Source organism: Oncorhynchus nerka, linkage group LG15 (assembly GCF_034236695.1).
Source record: "Oncorhynchus nerka isolate Pitt River linkage group LG15, Oner_Uvic_2.0, whole genome shotgun sequence".
Lineage (NCBI taxonomy): Eukaryota > Metazoa > Chordata > Actinopteri > Salmoniformes > Salmonidae > Oncorhynchus > Oncorhynchus nerka.
In genome coordinates, this window is record NC_088410.1 from 31,158,785 (window position 1) to 31,179,130 (window position 20,346).

Consider the following 20,346-nt stretch of genomic DNA (forward strand, 5'->3'; position numbering starts at 1 on the left):
AATTAACGGTCTGTTTCTGTTTCTCCCCTGGGTGTCTCTCTCTTTCTGACAGAGTTCTTCAAATCTCTGCTTTTATCTTTCTCCCCTAACCTGGACGAGTACAACCCTGATGTCCCCGAGTGGAGACAGGATGTGGGGAGAGTCATTAAGAAGGCTCTGCTCCAAGTAAGTGTGAATTCCTTCCATCTCTCTTTTTCTCTCTCTCTCTCTTGTCTCTTCCTATCCTCTCAGACGCTTTGGCATTCACCCTCGGGCTGTCCTATGATTCGTTATCACACAGGTGCGAGAGTCTCGGCTTCTTCTTCCCCCCTCGAGGCAGCTTTATTAGCACAAACAGAAGTTGGAGCAATGAAATGCATTCTTCGGGAATTAGCCTGGAATGAAGGAGATCTAGGCATTATCGTGACATTGGATGTGCGTAGTATCTGTGGAGGAGAGCTAGCGCTGATATGTCATATTTAAGTGTGTTGTTCTTCCACTTTGTGTGTTGGTTTAGGCCTTTAGTGTGAGAATTGTGGTCTCTCTGTGTTTTCACCAACTCCACAGTTGATTTGACATGAGAGGCGCCTCAGGCGAGTTAGTCTGAGAGCCAGTGGAGGGAGCTACTGTGATGGAGGACAGGGTGAAGCTTTGTGAGGGATAAAGTGCACCTTATCACCTGGCATTCTGGGAGCCACATACTATGTTCATGGCAGTATAGTATAGCACCAGCCAATTGAATTGTGTTAAACAGAGGGGCACACTCAGTTAAATGTATATATCTAGCTTGGGCTATTAATTGCTAGCCTCAATCTGGATTTACAGCAATAGGGGGTTACAGCACCACTTTTCATACAGAAGGTTTTGTTATGCAACCTTTTAGGACCAACATACATTTTACGGTATCTAATGAGTTTATGAACACTAACTAGTCCATGTGTCATGTGCTCCTCCATATACAGTTTAATCCTAATTTCATCTCTTTCACCCTTTCTCTAAAAGAAAATCATATTAAGGCCTATTGGTCCATGTACTGCTAGCGTTGACATAGGGTTCTTAGCCGAGATATTGTGCAGAAATCGTCATACAAAGTATTATTAGAATTTTTACCTTCATTTATTTTTTGGAATTTTCTGCGGTTCACGTTCAGTTCACCCTCAAAATGAAACATATTCTGTCGTGTCAAGGTAAACAACTCCTCACAATGAGGAAAAGGAGAAGGTTCAGCAAAATTGCAATTAAAGTCAGGGTCCATTAAACTGCAGTGTTGCCGTACTACAGTACAGCTCTATGGCTGACAATAGTGAGAGTCAGGCAGGGATGCACTTTTGCTCCTCAGCTGATTCCAACCTAATGCCTAATAGAGGTTTGAATGGGGAGTTCAGTAATAGAGGCTATTTTCAAGTTATTTTCCAGAATCATTCCATCTCCGCTTTCTCTGGCGTCTTCTTTCCTCCCCTGCGGAACATGGAAGATGTCGATGGCTCACTCTCAAGTTCCAGACAGTGACTGTCGGCAAATTCATATAATTTTCTATGTTTCGCGGAATCCCCCCCTGGTTTCACCACCAGCTGTTAATGCATCTATCAGTGTGGTGAAAGAGTTTAACATGTCCTCTTTTTTTCCCTAAGAGAGGGCACCCCCCCCCCCCCCCCCCGGGGTAACGACTGTACTTGACTTCACAGAATAAAATAATAGATATAGGTGAATCATCACAACATATTTTTAACAACACTGTTGGAAATAATGAACTATGGTAGGGGTTATGAGAATAGTATAACCCAATATTGTCAAGTTCATGACGAATGAGAAACAGAATCCACGTCTTGGTGTGTTTACAATAGTAATTAGTAATCAACCACTGTTTCATCTTATTTATTTAGCTTTGCATACAGTAAGATTGTGAGGAAGCCGCTCCAAATGTGTTTGCTGTTAAAATATTAAAGCGACAAGATACAGTCTTGAAAAGGTGGTTTTTCAGCCAAATTCCCTCCAAAACACTCACTCATCTGACTCAGTCTGACTCACCCACTCTCCTCCCTTAACCCAGATCAGATTTTTCACTCCAGAAAATGAGTTTTGGGGGCACAAAATGCCAGCGCTACCTAAGCACACAGAGCCCGAAGGCTTTTTAGAGTAATGAGTGATCGCAAAAAGAACATTTGTGCTGAGTGTATTGATTTTTACAGGTGCTATTGTATCCTATCCCCTTCCATCTCCCATTCCCTCTGCCATTCCATACCTCTTTCCCCTCATTGCATGTCATACCTTTGCTCTATATTTGTCCACTACTTTTCTACTCAAATAGTGATTTTAAGGCCTGATAATTGATGTGCATCAAGTGTATGTGACTCACCGACTACGCCTCTCCATTGTCCGCCAGTAGCCAAATAGAGGACCCATACAAACATGAGTGGCTTTTTAAATGAACACTGATTTCTGGTTGGAACCCTGTGCCTAGCTGGAAATCTAAAGTGGATAAAGGACATTATGAAGAAAAACATTTAGTAGTAGCTATTTTGAAGTCATGGAAAAACAGTTGTTTTGCAAGACATACTCTTCTCATCAAGAAAGAAATAGACTTTTTGCAAAAACATGGAGGTTGAAATTGGATTGAAAAAAGTTCAACACTTTATTTAACACCTAGGATCATATCATGTTATGTCACAGTCATAGTCATGTCATAGTTTGTCATTAAAGCTAAAACAACGTGTCTTAAACTGTTGTGACATTGTGTTATTTTAAGGCTGGTTATGACATCTACACAAGAGTGTCAAAACCCACAAAACCCACCACACAAAGCAAACCATATATTTATGTTATATTGCATTTTCTAAAATTGCCCACACATTGACGTCAGACATGTACCTACCCCAATGCACTGTTGCTCTGGACTGGGATGAATGCAGGATCAGATTTCAGAAGTAGGCCAAGACACCCTCTTTGTGACTGATGTCTGACATAAGGGCATGTACATGATAGACCTATCTGACTTATATCATTATGATGGTCATAATGCTTCTTGAGTATCAAAGTACATTTTCTTAGTCCAAGTAAAGTGACAAAGGATGGTCATAATGCTTCTTGACAGTGTCATAAAGTGTATTTTCTTAGTCCAAGTAGAGTAACACAGGATGTATAATGTGTATTTGCCATAAGTTATATGAGGAAAAAATACATGATCGTAAAGAATTCAGTACAACAAACAACATCAAAGGATTTACAGTGGGGCAAAAAAGTATTTAGTCAGTCACCAATTGTGCAAGTTCTCCCACTTAAAAAGATGAGAGAGGCCTGTAATTTTCATCCTAGGTACACTTCAACTATGACACACAAAATGAGAAAAAACAATCCAGAAAATCACATTGTAGGATTTTTAATGAATTTATTTGCAAATTATGGTGGAAAATAAGTATTTGGTCACCTTCAAACAAGCAAGATTTCTGGCTCTCACAGACCTGTAACTTCTTCTTTAAGAGGCTCCTCTGTCCTCCACTCGTTACCTGTATTAATGGCACCTGTTTGAACTTGTTATCAGTATAAAAGACACCTGTCCACAACCTCAAACAGTCACTCTCCAAACTCCACTATGGCCAAGATCAAAGAGCTGTCAAAGGACACCAGAAACAAAATTGTAGACCTGCACCAGGCTGGGAAGACTGCATCTGCAATAGGTAAGCAGCTTGGTTTGAAGAAATCAACTGTGGGAGCAATTATTAGGAAATGGAAGAGATACAAGACCACTGATAATCTCCCTCGATCTGGGGCTCCACGCAAGATCTCACCCCGTGGGGTCAAAATGATCACAAGAACGGTGAGCAAAAATCCCAGAACCACACAGGGGGACCTAGTGAATTACCTGCAGAGAGCTGGGACCAAAGTAACAAAGCCTACCATCAGTAACCGCCAGGGACTCAATTCCTGCAGTGCCAGACGTGTCCCCCTGCTTAAAGCCAGTACATGTCCAGGCCTGTCTGAAGTTTTCTAGAGAGCATTTGGATGATCCAGAAGAAGATTGGGAGAATGTCATATGGTCAGGTGAAACCAAAATATAACTTTTTGGTAAAAACTCAACTCGTCATGTTTGGAGGACAAAGAATGCTGAGTTGCATCCAAAGAACACAATACCTACTGTGAAGCATGGGGGTGTAAACATCATGCTTTGGGGCTGTTTTTCTGCAAAGGGACCAAGACGTCTGATCCGTGTAAAGGAAAGAATGAATGGGGCCATGTATCGTGAGATTTTGAGTGAAAACCCCCTTCCATCAGCAAGGGCATTGAAGATGAAACGTGGCTGGGTCCTTCAGCATGACAATGATCCCAAACACACCGCCCGGACAACGAAGGAGTGGCTTCGTAAGAAGCATTTCAAGGTCCTGGAGTGGCCTAGCCAGTCTCCAGATCTCAACCCCATAGAAAATCTTTGGAGGGAGTTGAAAGTCCGTGTTGCCCAGCAACAGCCCCAAAACATCACTGCTCTAGAGGGGATCTGCATTGAGGAATGGGCCAAAATACCAGCAACAGTGTGTGAAAACCTTGTGAAGACTTACAGAAAACGTTTGACCTCTGTCATTGTCAACATAGGGTATATAACAAAGTATTGAGATAAACTTTTGTTATTGACCAAATACTTATTTTCCACCATAATTTGCAAATAAATTCATTAAAAATCCTACAATGTGATTTTCTGGAAGAAGAAAATCTCATTTTTGTCGGTCATAGTTGAAGTGTACCTATGATGAAAATTACAGGTCTCTCTCATCTTTTTAAGTGGGAGAACTTGCACAATTGGTGGCTGACTAAATTATTTTTTGCCCCACTGTATCTCTAAATTGTATTATTTATTTTGTATTTTTCCCTGCCAAGAAGCTTCCTTTTTCCTTTCTCCATGTTTCCACTGGGCTTCCCTTCCTGCTTCTCTTCTTCCAACGTATGAGGCTCGCACTGCAGTTAACAGTTTGAATGTCTCCCCCTAATGGTACCGCGACATATACATGTATATAATGTTGTGAACAAACTAAGTTTGATTCCAAAATCTGGAACATTTCTGTTGTTGTAAGGGTAATAATATAAGCCAGATAGGCCTATTACATACATAACCGCCAGTAATAAGTTCCAAAGAGGGTGTTTTGTCCTTCTCCTGTTTTCATCCCAGTCATCAGTGACAGAGCATTGGGCTAGGCACATGTTTGGCATCAATGTCTGTACAATTAATAAAATGGACAATTTAAGAATTGTTATATAACATACTATTTACAAGTAGAATGGATTGGTCTGCCTTGTGTGGTAGTTTTTGTGTGTGCTCTTTAACACTCTTACATAGATGTCATAACCAACCATAAAATATTGTAATATACAATACCAGTCAAAAATGTGGACACAGTTTTTCTTTATTTGTACTATTTTCTACATTGTAGAATAATAGTGAAGACATCAAAACTATGAAATAGCACATATGGAATCATGTAGTGACCAAAAAAGTGTTAAACAAATCAAAATATATTTGAGATTTGAGATTTTGTTAAGTAGCCACCCTTTGCCTTGATGACAGGGCTATCTTCTGTACACCACCCCTCCCTTGGCACAACACAACGTATTGACTCGAACGCATTAGGAAGGAAAGAAATTCCACAAATTAACTTTAAACAAGGCACACCTGTTAATTGAAATGCATTCCATGTGACTACCTCATGACGCTGGTTGAGAGAATGCCAAAAATGTGCAAAGCTGTCATCAATGCAAAGGGTGGCTACTTTGAAGCATCTAAAATGTAAATATATTTTAATTTGATTAACACTTTTTTGGTTACTACATGATTCCATATGTGTTATTTCATAGTGTTGATGTATTCACTACTGTTCTACAATGAAAAACCCTTGAATGAGTAGGTGTGTCCAAACATTTGACTAGCACTGTGTCACAACTTGTCTAAATATATGTGTCATAACAGTGACAATGTTATGTCAACTGTTATGACATATGGTTAAAACCGTGTCATAACGTGTTATGATGCTAGGTGTCAAATAAAGTGTTACCAAAAAAATAAAGTAGTATTTATGCTGACTTGTAATCTATTGGTTTGGTGACAGATTGTAGCATTGTTTACATGGAGGTTGTATTGGTTATTAACACATCTTGGTCAAGCCCAAATCTTTTTCATTGTCACCTCCCTCTCCTTTGATTTCAAAATATGTTAAATATGTATATAATCTAAGGGCAGTTTTTTAACTGTAGACTAAGAATACCATACAAGTATGAACATATTGCAACAGTTTTTTCCATTGTCAACAGGTGTCAGACTTTCCAGAGGATCAGCTATTGGTTGCAGTGTTTCCAGGTGTGCCAACGGCCGCTGAGCTCTTCCTGTTACCACACAAGAACCAATCAGAGGGCCGGAAAAAGAGCGAGAAGGAGCTAGAGCAGGTATGGGATAGTTAGATTGGACAATGACATTGTGAGTGTCATTGTAATTCTGTCATGGCATGTATGACAAATTGTTTCCAATCCTTCATGCCAATTCACACAATAGGATAAATGCATTGTCATGGCTGAAATGACACACACATGCAGACATTAATTTTATACTTCTAGTCCGACAATTGATACAACTGTACCAATGTGGTGGGTGTCATGACGAAACAACAAATGCTATTTAATTATGCCTTGTGTGTGAATTGAAAGAGCTGAAAAGTGTGAGAATTGTTTGACTAAATGATGCTTCTTTCATCTCCTTCAACAGATCTCTGAGATACTTGCCAGTGCTCTGAACCAGAATCTGGTGGAGTTTGAGCTAAAGCCAGGAGCAAGAGTAATCGTTTACATCACACAGCTAACTTTGGGTAAGGAAAGAAGTTAGTATCAAGATAATTACACATATGAACTGTATGTACTTGCACGAAAAATCATTATTTTCTCTACATATTCTCCTGTTTTTCAGCTGTGTTTGTTTATTTTTGTGATGTCATAAATGCAATGTCATTTACTGGAGCTAACGTCTGCATATTTGTATAGCATAAACCAAACACATTTTTTGTTCTGTATTTAGAATGCCTTATATGTTTGTCACCATCTTGGATGTACAAAGATCGGAGGAGAACGTGGGAGAAAAGGGAGAATGGATTTTATTTGAAGTGGAACTCCTTGAGACAATTGATATTTTATATCTACCATCAAGTCGCCCAACATCTGTTCACTGTCTTGAACAACCATCCAACCACAAAATGAGTGTTGCAACTGAGTAGAATTTTGTTGAGTATTTTTCAGTCCTTGAGAAAATGACAAAAAAAGAAGTTTGTTTCACAATGCATGCAAAAATCAGAATGTCCTAAAAATTATAAACAACATTACACCAGTTTGAGTATTGGCTCAAAATGAGACAAACAAATAACTACTCTTGGCTGCAATTAAAATGCTTTACCAGCGTCCACCCAAAAACAACACAAATCCTCTTTCACAATGGAAAAAGAGTCTCAGTTGAGAGTATTGAATGGATAGAGACCAGTAGTCCAGCCTTCTACTACAGTATATACTCATACAACACCACACTTACGACAGCAGCTGGGTCCACATGGAAGAGTTGAGGGTTAATAGTTGTGAGTGCCCTTAAGGAAAGTCCACGTTATTTCATGTGTGGAAAATTAGATAATTTCACGTAAAATGTAACTTCTTGGAACTCTTCACATGTTATTTTCTCTGTAAGGGTGGAGGTTGGAGAGAGGATTTGCCAGGTTTGACAGGTCTAATAGTACATATTATGACGGTTCTATTAGACACATAATCCCAGTGAGAACACATAGCCTTGAGCTGGCAGTCTGTGGCTTAAAGGACTAGGTATACACAAGCAGGTCTGCGGGTGCTGGACCGTAAAGTGTGTGTGTGTGTGTGTGTGTGTGTGTCAAGGGTGTGTAATACCACAGAGAGAGGTGTTAAATAGTATAATCAGCACCACATACTCCCAGTTTATTCCACAGTAAGTGTTGCTGTGTTGCACTCCATTTGTGACAGTTGTAAAAGGCATGTTTTAACCACAATTTAGCATTTACATCTAAATATAAATGCTGCTGTGCTTGTTTAAAGCCAATGTCTTTTAGTTGTAGAAAAGGTAATTACACGCAATCACAGCCTTTTAAATTTGGGATATTAAAAATGCACTATCATTGCCTTGGATCGACCCATAATACATAGCCGGATTCATTTACTTGAATCAACAAATTGATTCAAGTAAAGCATATTCATTGACTGTATGTAGCCCTACTGTAGCAGACTATTTTGAAGCCAAATATATATCTCAACTGTACTCCATGGGTGTTATTAGTGATACAATATTATACGGTATAGGATCAATATTGGCAATGAAGCAAGTAAATCTCCGAGGCATTCCCAGATTAGCCTTTATTGTGTTGGTCTGTTCTTGTTATGTTTAACGTTCATCTTCCACCACCCTCTGTTACAGCACCATTGGTGGATTCCATCCCGAGACACAGCAGTTCAGCCATGCTGATGCTCCTGTCAGTAGTATTCCTTGGTTTAGCAGTGTTTCTCATCTACAAATTCAAGAGGTATGTACAGTACTTTATGATTATATCTTTGAACACTGCAGCACTGCTTGAATAACCTGCTATCATCATTAATAATGCACAGATTGGTAGGGCCTGCATCAACCAACAATTAACTAATGACGTTTCTTTGAAGTAACTTTTCAAATTGCCTTTATACTGTAGATGCAGTAAACAGATTTAGAGTGATTTGGATGCATGAGGCACATGTGTGAATCAGTGATGTTATGTTAAGAAAACTATCATTCAATTGCTTAATATGCTGTTGCCATACTTTGGCTATTAGTAGCTGAATTATTAAAATGATTCTCATGGAAAAGTCTGCTGAAAACGCATCAATTATGGATATGGAAATTCCCGCATTAATCTAAATAAAAGACAGATTTATTGAAATGTCACACACGACAAAGCAAAACAATTAAGTAACAAAATGACTTGTAACTGGAAAGAAATTGAAGTACGAGTGGATGAAACAAATTTCTATTCATAAATATAAATGGGGAAATATTTTTCTGAGATTAGGCAAAATGTATATGCATCAGGGTTACAGTCTTATATCACTACATTGATGTCAAATGGGGATTTAATGATGTAAAGATTAAGATTTTCTTAGTTAGATATCTAGTGGCTTCATGATAATAGGGGGATTAATATACACTGCTCCAAAAAATTAAGGGAACACAATGTAAATTCAAGTCAATCACACTTCTGTGAAATCAAACTGTCTACTTAGGAAGCAACACTGATTGACAATACATTTCACATGCTGTTGTGCAAGACACCCAAAATAAAGGAGTGGTTCTGCAGGTGGTGACCACAGACCACTTCTCAGTTCCTATGCTTCCTGGCTGATGTTTTGGTCACTTTTGAATGCTGGCAGTGCTTTCACTCTAGTGGTAGCATGAGACGGAGTCTACAACCCACACAAGTGGCTCAGGTAGTGCAGCTCATCCAGGATGACACATCAATGCGAGCTGTGGCAAGAAGGTTTGCTGTGTCTGTCAGCGTAGTGTCCAGAGCATGGAGGCGCTACCAGGAGACAGGCCAGTACATCAGGAGATGTGGAGGAGGCCGTAGGAGGGAAACAACCCAGCAGCAGGACCGCTACCTCTGCAAGGTAGGAGAAGCAGGAGGAGCACTGCCAGAGCCCTGTAAAATGACCTCCAGCAGGCCACAAATGTGCATGTGTCTGCTCAAACGGTAAGAAACAGACTCCATGAGGGTGGTATGAGGGCCCGACATCCACAGGTGGGGGTTGTGCTCACAGCCCAACACCGTGCAGGACGTTTGGCATTTGCCAGAGAACACCAAGATTGGAAAATTCGCCACTGGCGCCCTGTGCTCTTCACAGATGAAAGCAGGTTCACACTGAGCACATTTTTTTATTTAAATTTTTAATTTATTTTACCTTTTATTTAACTAGGCAAGTCAGTTAAGAACAAATTCTTATTTTCAATGACGGCCTAGGAACAGTGGGTTAACTGCCTGTTCAGGGGCAGAATGACAGATTTGTACCTTGTCAGCTCGGGGATTTGAACTTGCAACTAGTCCAACACTCTAACCACTAGGCTACCCTGCCGCCACATGTGACAGACGTGACAGTTTAGTCCAGGTCTGGGAGGAGATCCCTCAGGAGACCATCCGCCACCTCATCAGGAGCATGCCCAGGCATTGTAGGGAGGTCATACAGGCACGTGGAGGCCACACACACTACTGAGCCTCATTTTTACTTGTTTTAAGGACATTACATCAAAGTTGGATCAGCCTGTAGTGTGGTTTTCCACTTTAATTTTGAGTGTGACTCCAAATCCAGACCTCCATGGGTTGATACATCTGATTTCCATTGATAATTTTTGTGTGATTTTCTTGTCAGCACATTCAACTATGTAAAGAAAAAAGTAGTTAAGAAGAATATTTCATTCATTCGGATCTAGGATGTGTTATTTTAGTGTTCCCTTTATTTTTTAAGCAGTTTAGTTTTGTCAACATACCAACTCTGAACAAAAAGTGTAATATACATGCTGCCAATGGGAAGGACCATCATTGAATAGTCATTCCCTGTATCATGGCTGATGTCTGTCTACATTTACCAATCTGTAGAAAAATCCCCTGGATGAACATATACGCGGAGGTGAACCAGGAGAAAGAGCAGGAGATGATCGGTTCGGTCAGCCAGAGTGACAGCACGCCCAAGACCACCCTCAGTGAGTTCTCTACGCCCAAAGAAGTCATGGAGAAGGAGATGGATGCCAGGGTTAAACGTAAGATACATACATAGTCTGATAAATCATTTTTGAATAGCAAATTGCTACTTTGGTGACTATGAACTTCCAACAATATTTCACATACTTTGTCCAAATTAATTTTATTGGACTAAAACACATATGGGTCATATCTGGAGGTATAAAATGTTGACCTTTGACCTGCAGTGTATACACTACATTGTGTTATAAAGTCTACATTGTTTCTTCACATGGAATTAACTGTTAGGAAAAAGGAGGAGTAGAGAATCTTCAGAAGAAAACAAGGAAACAAACGAACCAATGGGTCAGCCACTAATGTCCCACATATGAAACAACAGCTTAAGAGCTTTTGATAAGACATCATAATGAAACCCCAGTAATTAACAGGCAGTATCAGTGTCAAGGTAGGTATTTGTTTCACAGACATCAAAGCCTCTACTACCAGTGGACTAACCTATGTTGTTCTTATGTTGTGTTTTTTTCTCTCTACCCCAGGGCGAATTGGAAATGCCTGCGAGAGCACAAGGGAGATTCCTAACTGTACTAGCGTGTAAAGCCAGGGAAGGAATGCAACAAATCTGTACAGACTTAAAGTATTGCCATTTTGAGGGTTCACTCTTTTCTGGTTTCTTTTGTAATTTCTCAAACATAACCCCAATGTTAATAGTTTTCTAAGGACCTCATTTATACTGAAGTGCATGGGTGTCTTGTCTGATAGCATCTATGCGGCAAATTGGAACTCAATCCACTAAATAAGACAAGTTTTAATAACAAGTATAAGCTACATAGGCCTACTGTAACACAATTTGGATTATGAAGAAATGTTTAATTTTCAGTCGGTATTTGTCTTATTTCATTGACTTTTCTCAAAGCCTTTATCAAAACCTATGAAGAGAGTTATGTACATTTCTTAACATTTTAGTTTTCATGAGGTAGAAGAGTTTTTGTCTGTATGGGTCTCCGATCTAACAGGGAATATTATTGAAATTGTACCATATTATCTTTAGATATCTGTTATCGCTCTGTATATAATATATGTATATTTACTTTTCACACGCTTGTAGTAAACGTACAATGCCGAACACAGGAGATCTAGTCATGGCCTGTTATCAGTTCTTAAAAGTTTGTTAAAAAGAAAGATGTTACTTATAGAAAGAGTCCAACTTTGTTTTTAATGAGGTCCTTGACTTGTGCATGTTATTATTAAGTACGAGGTGTGTGTGTTGTAGATAAGCAAGTGTTGTAAATAGTTATTTTCTATTAATTAAAAGAGCTCAGTCATTTTTAAATACAGTATATATAAAGACTTGCATATTATTAATTTAATTTATGGCTATATAATTTATCTGTCTTGTACAAAGGGTTTAACTGTTGAGATGGGCATCATTTTCTAAATATCAAACCAGGTTTACACAACGCCTCCCCTGCTTGAAATTAAAAATAAAAAAAACACAGAATTGGTGGTCATTTTTACCTGCATCTCAACAGTTAAACTCTTTGTAAAACACAAAACTTGCCATAAACATTATGGGATTATTTCTAATGTTTGCCCTTTGAATGTAACGAGAAAAGTGGAATCGACCATTTATGGTCCATGGATATAATTTGTGTCTGACTCATCAAGATTATCCCACATTGTTGTACATGTCAGTTGTTATTACTGATGAGTATATTGTATAAGGCCCATCAGCGTGACAAGGACAAGTAGTTTCGGGTACTTTGCAGCGATATAGTTTGTCATGTCCTTTGCTGGCATCTATTCACAGAGTCTTCTGTCTCTGTAAAGCATATCAACTCTCATAGAGTTTCATGGTAATATCCTCAAACATTATCTCTCAAACAATATTTCCATACAAGAAGGGAACAAAACAACGTTGTGGTGACTTTCCACTAGAATAAAAACTACACAAGAATGATTTTAAACCACCACCCCATCCATATGAGTCTTATCAAATCATCCCACTATCAACACATTTAATCAGCTTCATTTAGAAGTTAGAAACCAACTGTTGAGTAAAGTTCCACCACTTGAACTCCCTACTGTAATGAAATACTGTACACACAATAGTGTGCATGCTATCTAGTACCTCGTTTCCTCCACTCCACTGCTGTGCACTGCAGTCATTTGAAAGCTGTCACTAGCAGGAGTAGCAGGTAGATCCAGTCACGCACAGGTCCCTGGCAGCAGGTGTAGCCAGTCTGGCAGTAAGCGGAGATGGGTGGATGATTAAGCAGCGAATTCACCATGCCGAGCTATCCCACACTGCCGTGCCTGGAGTCAGCACGTGATGACACACAGGAGAGTGAGACGAGAGAAGGGCGGGAATGTTTAGAGAATGTTGCACAAGCAAAGTGATTCCCGTGATCGTGTATATAAGTGTGTTCAGTAGTAAAGGGAAGAGCATGAGCTTCTGTATCTATAGTCCCTTGTTACATTGTAACAAGAGTGGTGTTACATTCTAATAAGAGTGTTATAGCAGTTGTCATAGCAAACTGTTGCTGTAGCGACATGCTAACATTGTTATGATTTGTCAAACTCCATCTGCAGAGGCATTCTTCCTGACAGGACATAACAAAGCAACACATTGTTTTGTGGTACGTACGATAATTGCATCATCCTCACACATCTGACTGTCCCTGTTGTGTTTGTTGTTGACAACTCATTTTAATGTTCTCAATGTCACGCCGGCTTTGTTCAAATACTTATTAAAAAGAAAGATTAACGTAGTGACAGATAACGGGAACATTAAAGTGTTTTTTCTTTGTGTCATCTCTGCCACCTCCAGTTCTTACGGCAACTCCTCCACTGCCTCCACTGGCAGACAAAGCTGAACGAGCTGAGGTAAAAGGTCACTCAGAGTTCATCCACATGTATAATTCCTTCGGAAAGACTTTCCTTTGGCACGTAAGGCCATTAGAACGGTGGATTACAACCATTCATCCCATGAGCCTCGAAGCTCCTTTTGCCCTATGAGCGGGAAACATGCGTTGACATTTTAGCCTTGGTCGTCGATCATTCAACAGTGCTGTTCTTCAGACATCCTTCAGAGGCAAGACCTGTTCTGTACTGCTGCAGGTTTGTAGGGAAAGTAATAGGGTTTTGTTACATTTGTTACAGTTTGTGTGGTTATTTATTGGTGTAGATATTTTGTTCTGCAACATTCGTTTGAATAGTTTTCTCTTGTGTGTTCGTTGCTTTACATACGATTCTATTGAGCTGGTTTGATTATTTTTTTGCTGCAAATGTTGAATAAGATTATCTATGAAATCTGAAAGGGAAACAAGATTGTGGGAAAGGGAAATCTTAGTGTACATAGATGCATTAATGAGGTCAGTGGAATTTGTCTACATTTAGGCTATTGTTTGTATGTGTATTTCACACTATGTTGAGGTGGAAATCAGAGTATAATGCTTGTATGGATGTCATCGTGACCCATCAAATGCATAACAGTTAAAAACGACTTTGAGTACCACCACTGATTTCTGTATAATAGCTATGCTACCAGCTTATACGAACGGGAGTTAGCATTTAGCAGTCACTTCTTCAAACCTGAAAAGGGAAAACTTCTAATTGTTATGCGGCCAAACATACGCAAATCTCACTTTAGTAACCACTTAGTGGGCCTGTTACAGTATATCAATCATGGCAGGTTTGACTATCTACTTTGTTAGGTCAGATTTGCTGAATGTGCGCTAATCCCCACGGTCTGCGTTCCATTGACCTCTTTACCATATGCATTATGGTTCTAAGGGCAGACCATTGTAATACTCTTCATTGCACAAATGCATGCATCATCAGTACTGTTCCGTTTCATCTTTATTTCAATATTTCTACTGTTAAGAAACTGTCATTTTGAAATTGTTTCAAATAAATGTATTTTTCTACATTAAAGCATTTCTCTCTGTGTCATGGAATTCTTAAAACTCTGAGAAGGGTAATAGGAGGTGGTCTGTACTGCACAATCAACTGACTTTCTTATTGCTATATCCCACACGTTACTGTGTGTGTGTGCATGTGTGTTTCAATCCTCTGTTTCTCTCACTCTCTCTCTCTCTTTCACGCACTTGCTGTCTCGACCTCTGAACGTTCGGCTATGAAAAGCCAACTGACATTTACTCCTAAGGTGCTGAGCGGTTGCACCCTCTATAACCACTGTTTATATTATTTGACCCTGCTGGTCATCTATGAACATTTGAACAGCTTGAAGAATGATCTAGCCTTTGTGGCCATGTACTCTTATAATCTCCAACCGGCATAGCCAGAGGAGGAGCCACTGTGCTTCCACATCTGCATTGTTTGCTCTTTGGGGTTTTAGGCTGGCTATGTATAAGCACATAGTGACAACTGCTGATGTAAAAAGGGCTTTAAAAAAATAAATGTGATTGATTGATGGGTGTTAAAATGACGTTTTGCAGGTCATTCCTGCAAAACATTACAGTTGTCCAAGTGTTACAGTGCTAAAACAGTGTAATGAAAAATACAGTTTTGGGAAAACCAGTGTTGAAAAAAACATTGTCAACCATGTTGTGGAAAAAGTGTTTAAAAAGCCAAACTTCAGCACAAACCTTTACTCAAAGTCTAACAACTCCAGTTTCTCCTAGTTTATCAGCACTGAAGTCGTTAAGGAGCCAGCAAACCACATCACTGTACACTGTCTGACAAACCTTGATACATTACACCTGCTTCAGCCAGCTACAGAAGCTACAGACGGGAGCTAAAGTGTACACAATGCTCTCCCTAGCACCAACACTGCAGATCAAAATCAGCCATCACTTACTTTCACTGCTGCAGGCATTTAGACAATATACTGCTGTATTCCTGTCTGTCACGATGTTACTGTGTGGAAAATGCATTATCTGAAGCTATTAGGTGGATATGTATGTGTCTCTAGTGATGGGCATGTCATTAACAAATAGCAGCTACAACAGTGTGTGTAAAATACTTATGGTAAATGCAAAGGCTGCAAGACAAAGGTCGAGCATGAATAATGTTAATATGATTAATATGATAGTTTGTGAATTGCTGTCACCGACACTTGTTCAGAAATGATAAAAGCAGTTTTGTGTATTCCAAGTTAATCCTACGATACTGCAGTCATGTTATACAGTAAGTCCCTGTTAAAGCTACTGTATCTTGTTACTGTAGATACTATACTGTATCTTGTTGTTGTAGATACTATACTGTATCCTGTTTTTGCCGATACTACACTGTATGTTGTTGTTATAGATACTATACTGTGTCTTGTTATTTTATTTCTTTGGAATATTTTCCCAATTTCCTCTATGGTAGCGAGGTCACTGAGTGTCTCCTTCCTGAACCCAAACAGGTGAGAGGTATTCTTAAGAGGCACTGATTCAATTGTCAGCACGGCGTCAGAATGACTTCACGGTATTATGGGATGCCACCTCCCTTTCTGATCTGTTCTACCGCCATTCTTTTGACACTGACAGGTAAATCGTCTTTAATTTGGCGTCGGTGCCATGTGACACCCGCTACCACTCGAACATCAGCAATGAGCGTTGTTTAAGAGGCCACCTTTTTTCATTATCCTCGACCCGACCCGCCTGTAGACGGTAAGAGCGGACGAAGCGGTGAAGAATTGATTGGAGGCAGAATATTTGCACTTGATAAAATACCCTTTGTCAAGAAAGATGGCAGCATTGTCATCTGCGAAGCCACCGTCCCGTCAAGGGATTGGGCCTTCACCAGACAGTAAAAGTACTCTGTCACTTAATGGCGAATAAAGGCTCTCCTTCGATTACAGTTTATTTCACTTTCGCAGTTTTCTGTCGTAGTTAGTTAGCAGATGGACCGACTTGGACATGAAATGGTTACCGCTGGACGGCAAGCCTGGCATAAACAAGGGCTATTTGTCCCTTGTCCCTTGTCCCTTTGAAAGCCTTCAAAGCAGCCTCATTATACCTAGGGTTAGATTAATAGTGGGGCCTTTCTCCCTCTTTCACTTTTGGACCCATCACAATGTCTTACAGGTATCTAGTCTGTGTTTACACAGGCAGTCCAAATCTGGTATTTTTCCCAGTAATTGGTCTTTTGACCAATCAGATCAGATCTAAAAAAGATCTGATGTGATTGATCAAAAGATCAATAAGTGGACAAAAGATCAGAATTTGGCTGCCTATTGTAAACACAGCCTTAGAGTATGTGTTTGGGGTTCTAACGGTTGGCGAGGGTTGCTGATAGACCTGTGGGTTGGGTAATATAATCTTGGTTCTAGTCTAAAGTGTATTTACACATTGTTTTAATGTGAGCTGGGCTGCCATGCATGTGCAAAGCTCCCACACATAGGTTAAAACACTGATATTGGTTAGGATGGCACTCCTGTGAAGAGGTGGTTTGATCATAAAGATGTACATTTTGTCAAGACCACCCAGGTCTCGAGACTGTGTTTTATGGTGCTTAGGATAGATGATTATGAGTAAACATAATTATATTTTCAACAGCTAGTTTTTCTGTAATAAATTATTTGATGATTACTCCATATCTCCCACAAAAAAATTACTTGCGTTTCCGTGTAATCACTCAAACATTGACATCAGAGAAAATGGTGCCAGAAGAAATGGCAGCAGTTTTAACGGCGCCCAACCAATATTGCAATTCAATTTTTTTTGCGTTATTTGTAACTTATTTTATACATAACGTTTCTGCCACCGTATCGGCAAAAAAAGAGCTTCTGGATATCAGGACAGGGATCACTCACCTCAGATTAGATTGATTTTCTTCTTCAACAAGCAAGACGCACAGGACATTCTCCAAACACCCGACAGGGCCAACATCCCCGTTATATGCAAGAGGAAGGAACGCAGGTACAGAGGACACAGAGCGGGATGCCTCATGTGGACCTGCAGAAGGCGAGTGGGAAAGCTGCCGTTATATTTTACTCACCAACGTGCAATTATTGGACGAGGTACGATCACGAATATCCTACCAACGGGACATCAAAACTGTATTATCCTATCTTTCACGCAAAAGTGGCTGAATGATGACATGCATATTCAGCTGGCGGTATTTACTCTGCACCCGCAAAATAGAACAGCACACTCCGGTAAGACGAGGGGAGGGGGTCTGGGCATATTTGTAAACAACAGCTTGTGCACGAAATCTGAGGAAGTCTCTAGATTTTGCTGACCTGAAGTAGAGTATATTGTGATAAATTGCAGGCCACACTACTTGCCTAGAGAGTTTTCAGCTATACTTTTTGTGGTTGTTTACGTACCACCACAGACAGATGCTGGCACTAAGACTGCACTCAGTCAGCTATATAAGGAAATAAGCAAACATGAAACCACTCACCATAGAGGCGGTGCTCCTAGTGGCCGGAGACTTTAATGCAGGAAAACTTAAATCAGTTCTACCAAATATCTATCAACATGTTAAATGTGCAACCAGAGGGAAAACAATTCTAGATCACCTGTACTACACACACAGAGATGCATACAAAGCTCTCCCTCGCCCTCAATTTGGTAAATCCGACCACAACACTATCCTCCTGACTACTGCTTACAAGCAAAAATTAAGTCAGGAAGTACCAGTGACTTGGTCGATAAAAAAGTGGTTAGATGAAGCAGATGCTAAAGTACAGGACTGTTTTGCTATCACAGACTGGAACATGTTCCGTGATTCTGCCAATGTCATTGAGGAGTACACCGCATCAGTCACTGGCTTTATCAATAAGTGCATTGGAAACTGGAAACACTTATCTCCCTCACTAGCTTTAAGCACCAACTGTCAGAGCAGCTCACATATTACTGCACCTGTGCATAGCCCACCTATAATTTAGCCCAAACAACTATCTCTTTCCCTACTGTATTTTATTTATTTATTTATTTTGCTCCTTTGCACCCCATTATTTTTATTTCTACTTTGCACATTCTTCCATTACAAAAATCTACCATTCCAGTGTTTTACTTGCTATATTGTATTTACTTTGCCACCATGGCCTTTTTTTGCCTTTACCTCCCTTATCTCACCTCATTTGCTCACATCGTATATAGACTTGTTTATACTATATTATTGACTGTATGTTTGTTTTACTCCATGTGTAACTCTGTGTCGTTGTATGTGTCGAACTGCTTTGCTTTATCTTGGCCAGGTCGCAATTGTAAATGAGAACTTGTTCTCAACTTGCCTACCTGGTTAAATAAAGGTGAAATAAAATAAATAAAATAAATAAAATTGAGGACGTCGTCATCACAATGACTGTACGTACATAACTCAACCAGAAGCCATGGATTACAGGCAACATTCGCACTGAACTAAAGGGCAGAGCTGCCGATTTTAAAGTGCAGGACTCTAACCCGGAAGCTTACAAGAAATCCTGTTATGCCCTGCGATGAACCATCAAACAGGCAAAGCTTCAATACAGGGCTAAGATTGAATCATATTACACCGGCTCCGACACTCGTGTTATGTGGCAGGGCTTGCAAACTATTACAGACTACAAAGGGAAGCACAGCCATGAGCTGCCCAGTGACACGAGCCTACCAGACGAACTAAATCACTTCTATGCTCGCTTCGAGGCAAGCAACACTGAGGCATGCATGAGAGCATCAGCTGTTCCGGACGACTCTGTGATCACGCTCTCCGTAGCCGATGTGAGTAAGACCTTCAAACAGGTCAACATACACAAGGCTGCGGGGCCAGACGGATTACCAGGACATGATTACCAACAACATGCTCAAGCAGTAATCAAGTGGATTTCCGGTCACAACTTGCAGACTTGTTTACGTGTTGCTGTGCGTTTTGTTGCCAACCTTACTTTGCTACCTGACAACTTTACGGTTTTTACTTTTTAATTACCGTTGATATTTTTAGTTTTTCACTCACTCAACTTTTTTTTCTTTCAACTTTTTCACTCCGGACGCTTTATCTGGACATAGTTCGTCAGGACCTCCAACGGCTGAAGCTAAATAGTAATAGATGATGCCTTCTAATTGCAGTCACTCAACTCATAATACACAGGAGAACAATCGCCTTATGGCGAGGATAGCTGTGCTGCAAGACCAGCTTCAGACGCAATCGTTAGGCAAGGATAATTTCAGTGTAGGAAAGGATGAAACAGCATCTGTGCCACCAGTAAGTACAGATAGTAACATTAGTATAAATCCCCTTGCACGGGCCCTGCAGCCGGACAACTTTCTCATGGCTTCTGGATGGAAATGCTGTAGGAATGCTCAACCAGTGTCGCTCATTCAGCCGACAGAAACTTTCAACCGGTTTTACCCATTAAGCAGCGAGTCGGAGTCTGAGGCAGAGCCTTCTCTTGTCTCTCCACCTCCCGTTACGGGGTCTGAGACGCCGAAGCTTCCCACCATTAGCTCTGTCAAATTGAAAACCCTAGTCATTGGCGACTCCATTACCCGCAGCATTACCCGCAGACTTAAAACGAATCATCCAGCGATCATACACTGTTTACCAGGGCGCAGGGCTACTGACGTTAAGGCTAATCTGAAGATGGTGCTGGCTAAAGCTAAAACTGGCAAGTGTAGAGAGTATAGAGATATTGTTATTCACATCGGCACCAACGATGTTAGGATAAAACAGTCAGAGG

At 40.2% G+C, this 20,346-nt stretch overlaps 1 protein-coding gene across 1 annotated transcript in view; it reads left to right on the top strand.

The window, feature by feature from the left end:
- Positions 1-14,672, top strand: part of LOC115142428 (VPS10 domain-containing receptor SorCS3-like) — a 55,994-nt gene extending 41,322 nt beyond the window's left edge. Inside the window, 6 exon segments of the mRNA XM_029681876.2 lie at positions 53-165; positions 6,271-6,402; positions 6,719-6,818; positions 8,432-8,537; positions 10,635-10,795; positions 11,273-14,672. Of these exon segments, the coding sequence (XP_029537736.2) occupies positions 53-165; positions 6,271-6,402; positions 6,719-6,818; positions 8,432-8,537; positions 10,635-10,795; positions 11,273-11,331 (671 nt within the window). The 3' untranslated portion in view covers positions 11,332-14,672.
- The last annotated feature ends 5,674 nt before the right edge of the window (positions 14,673-20,346 follow it).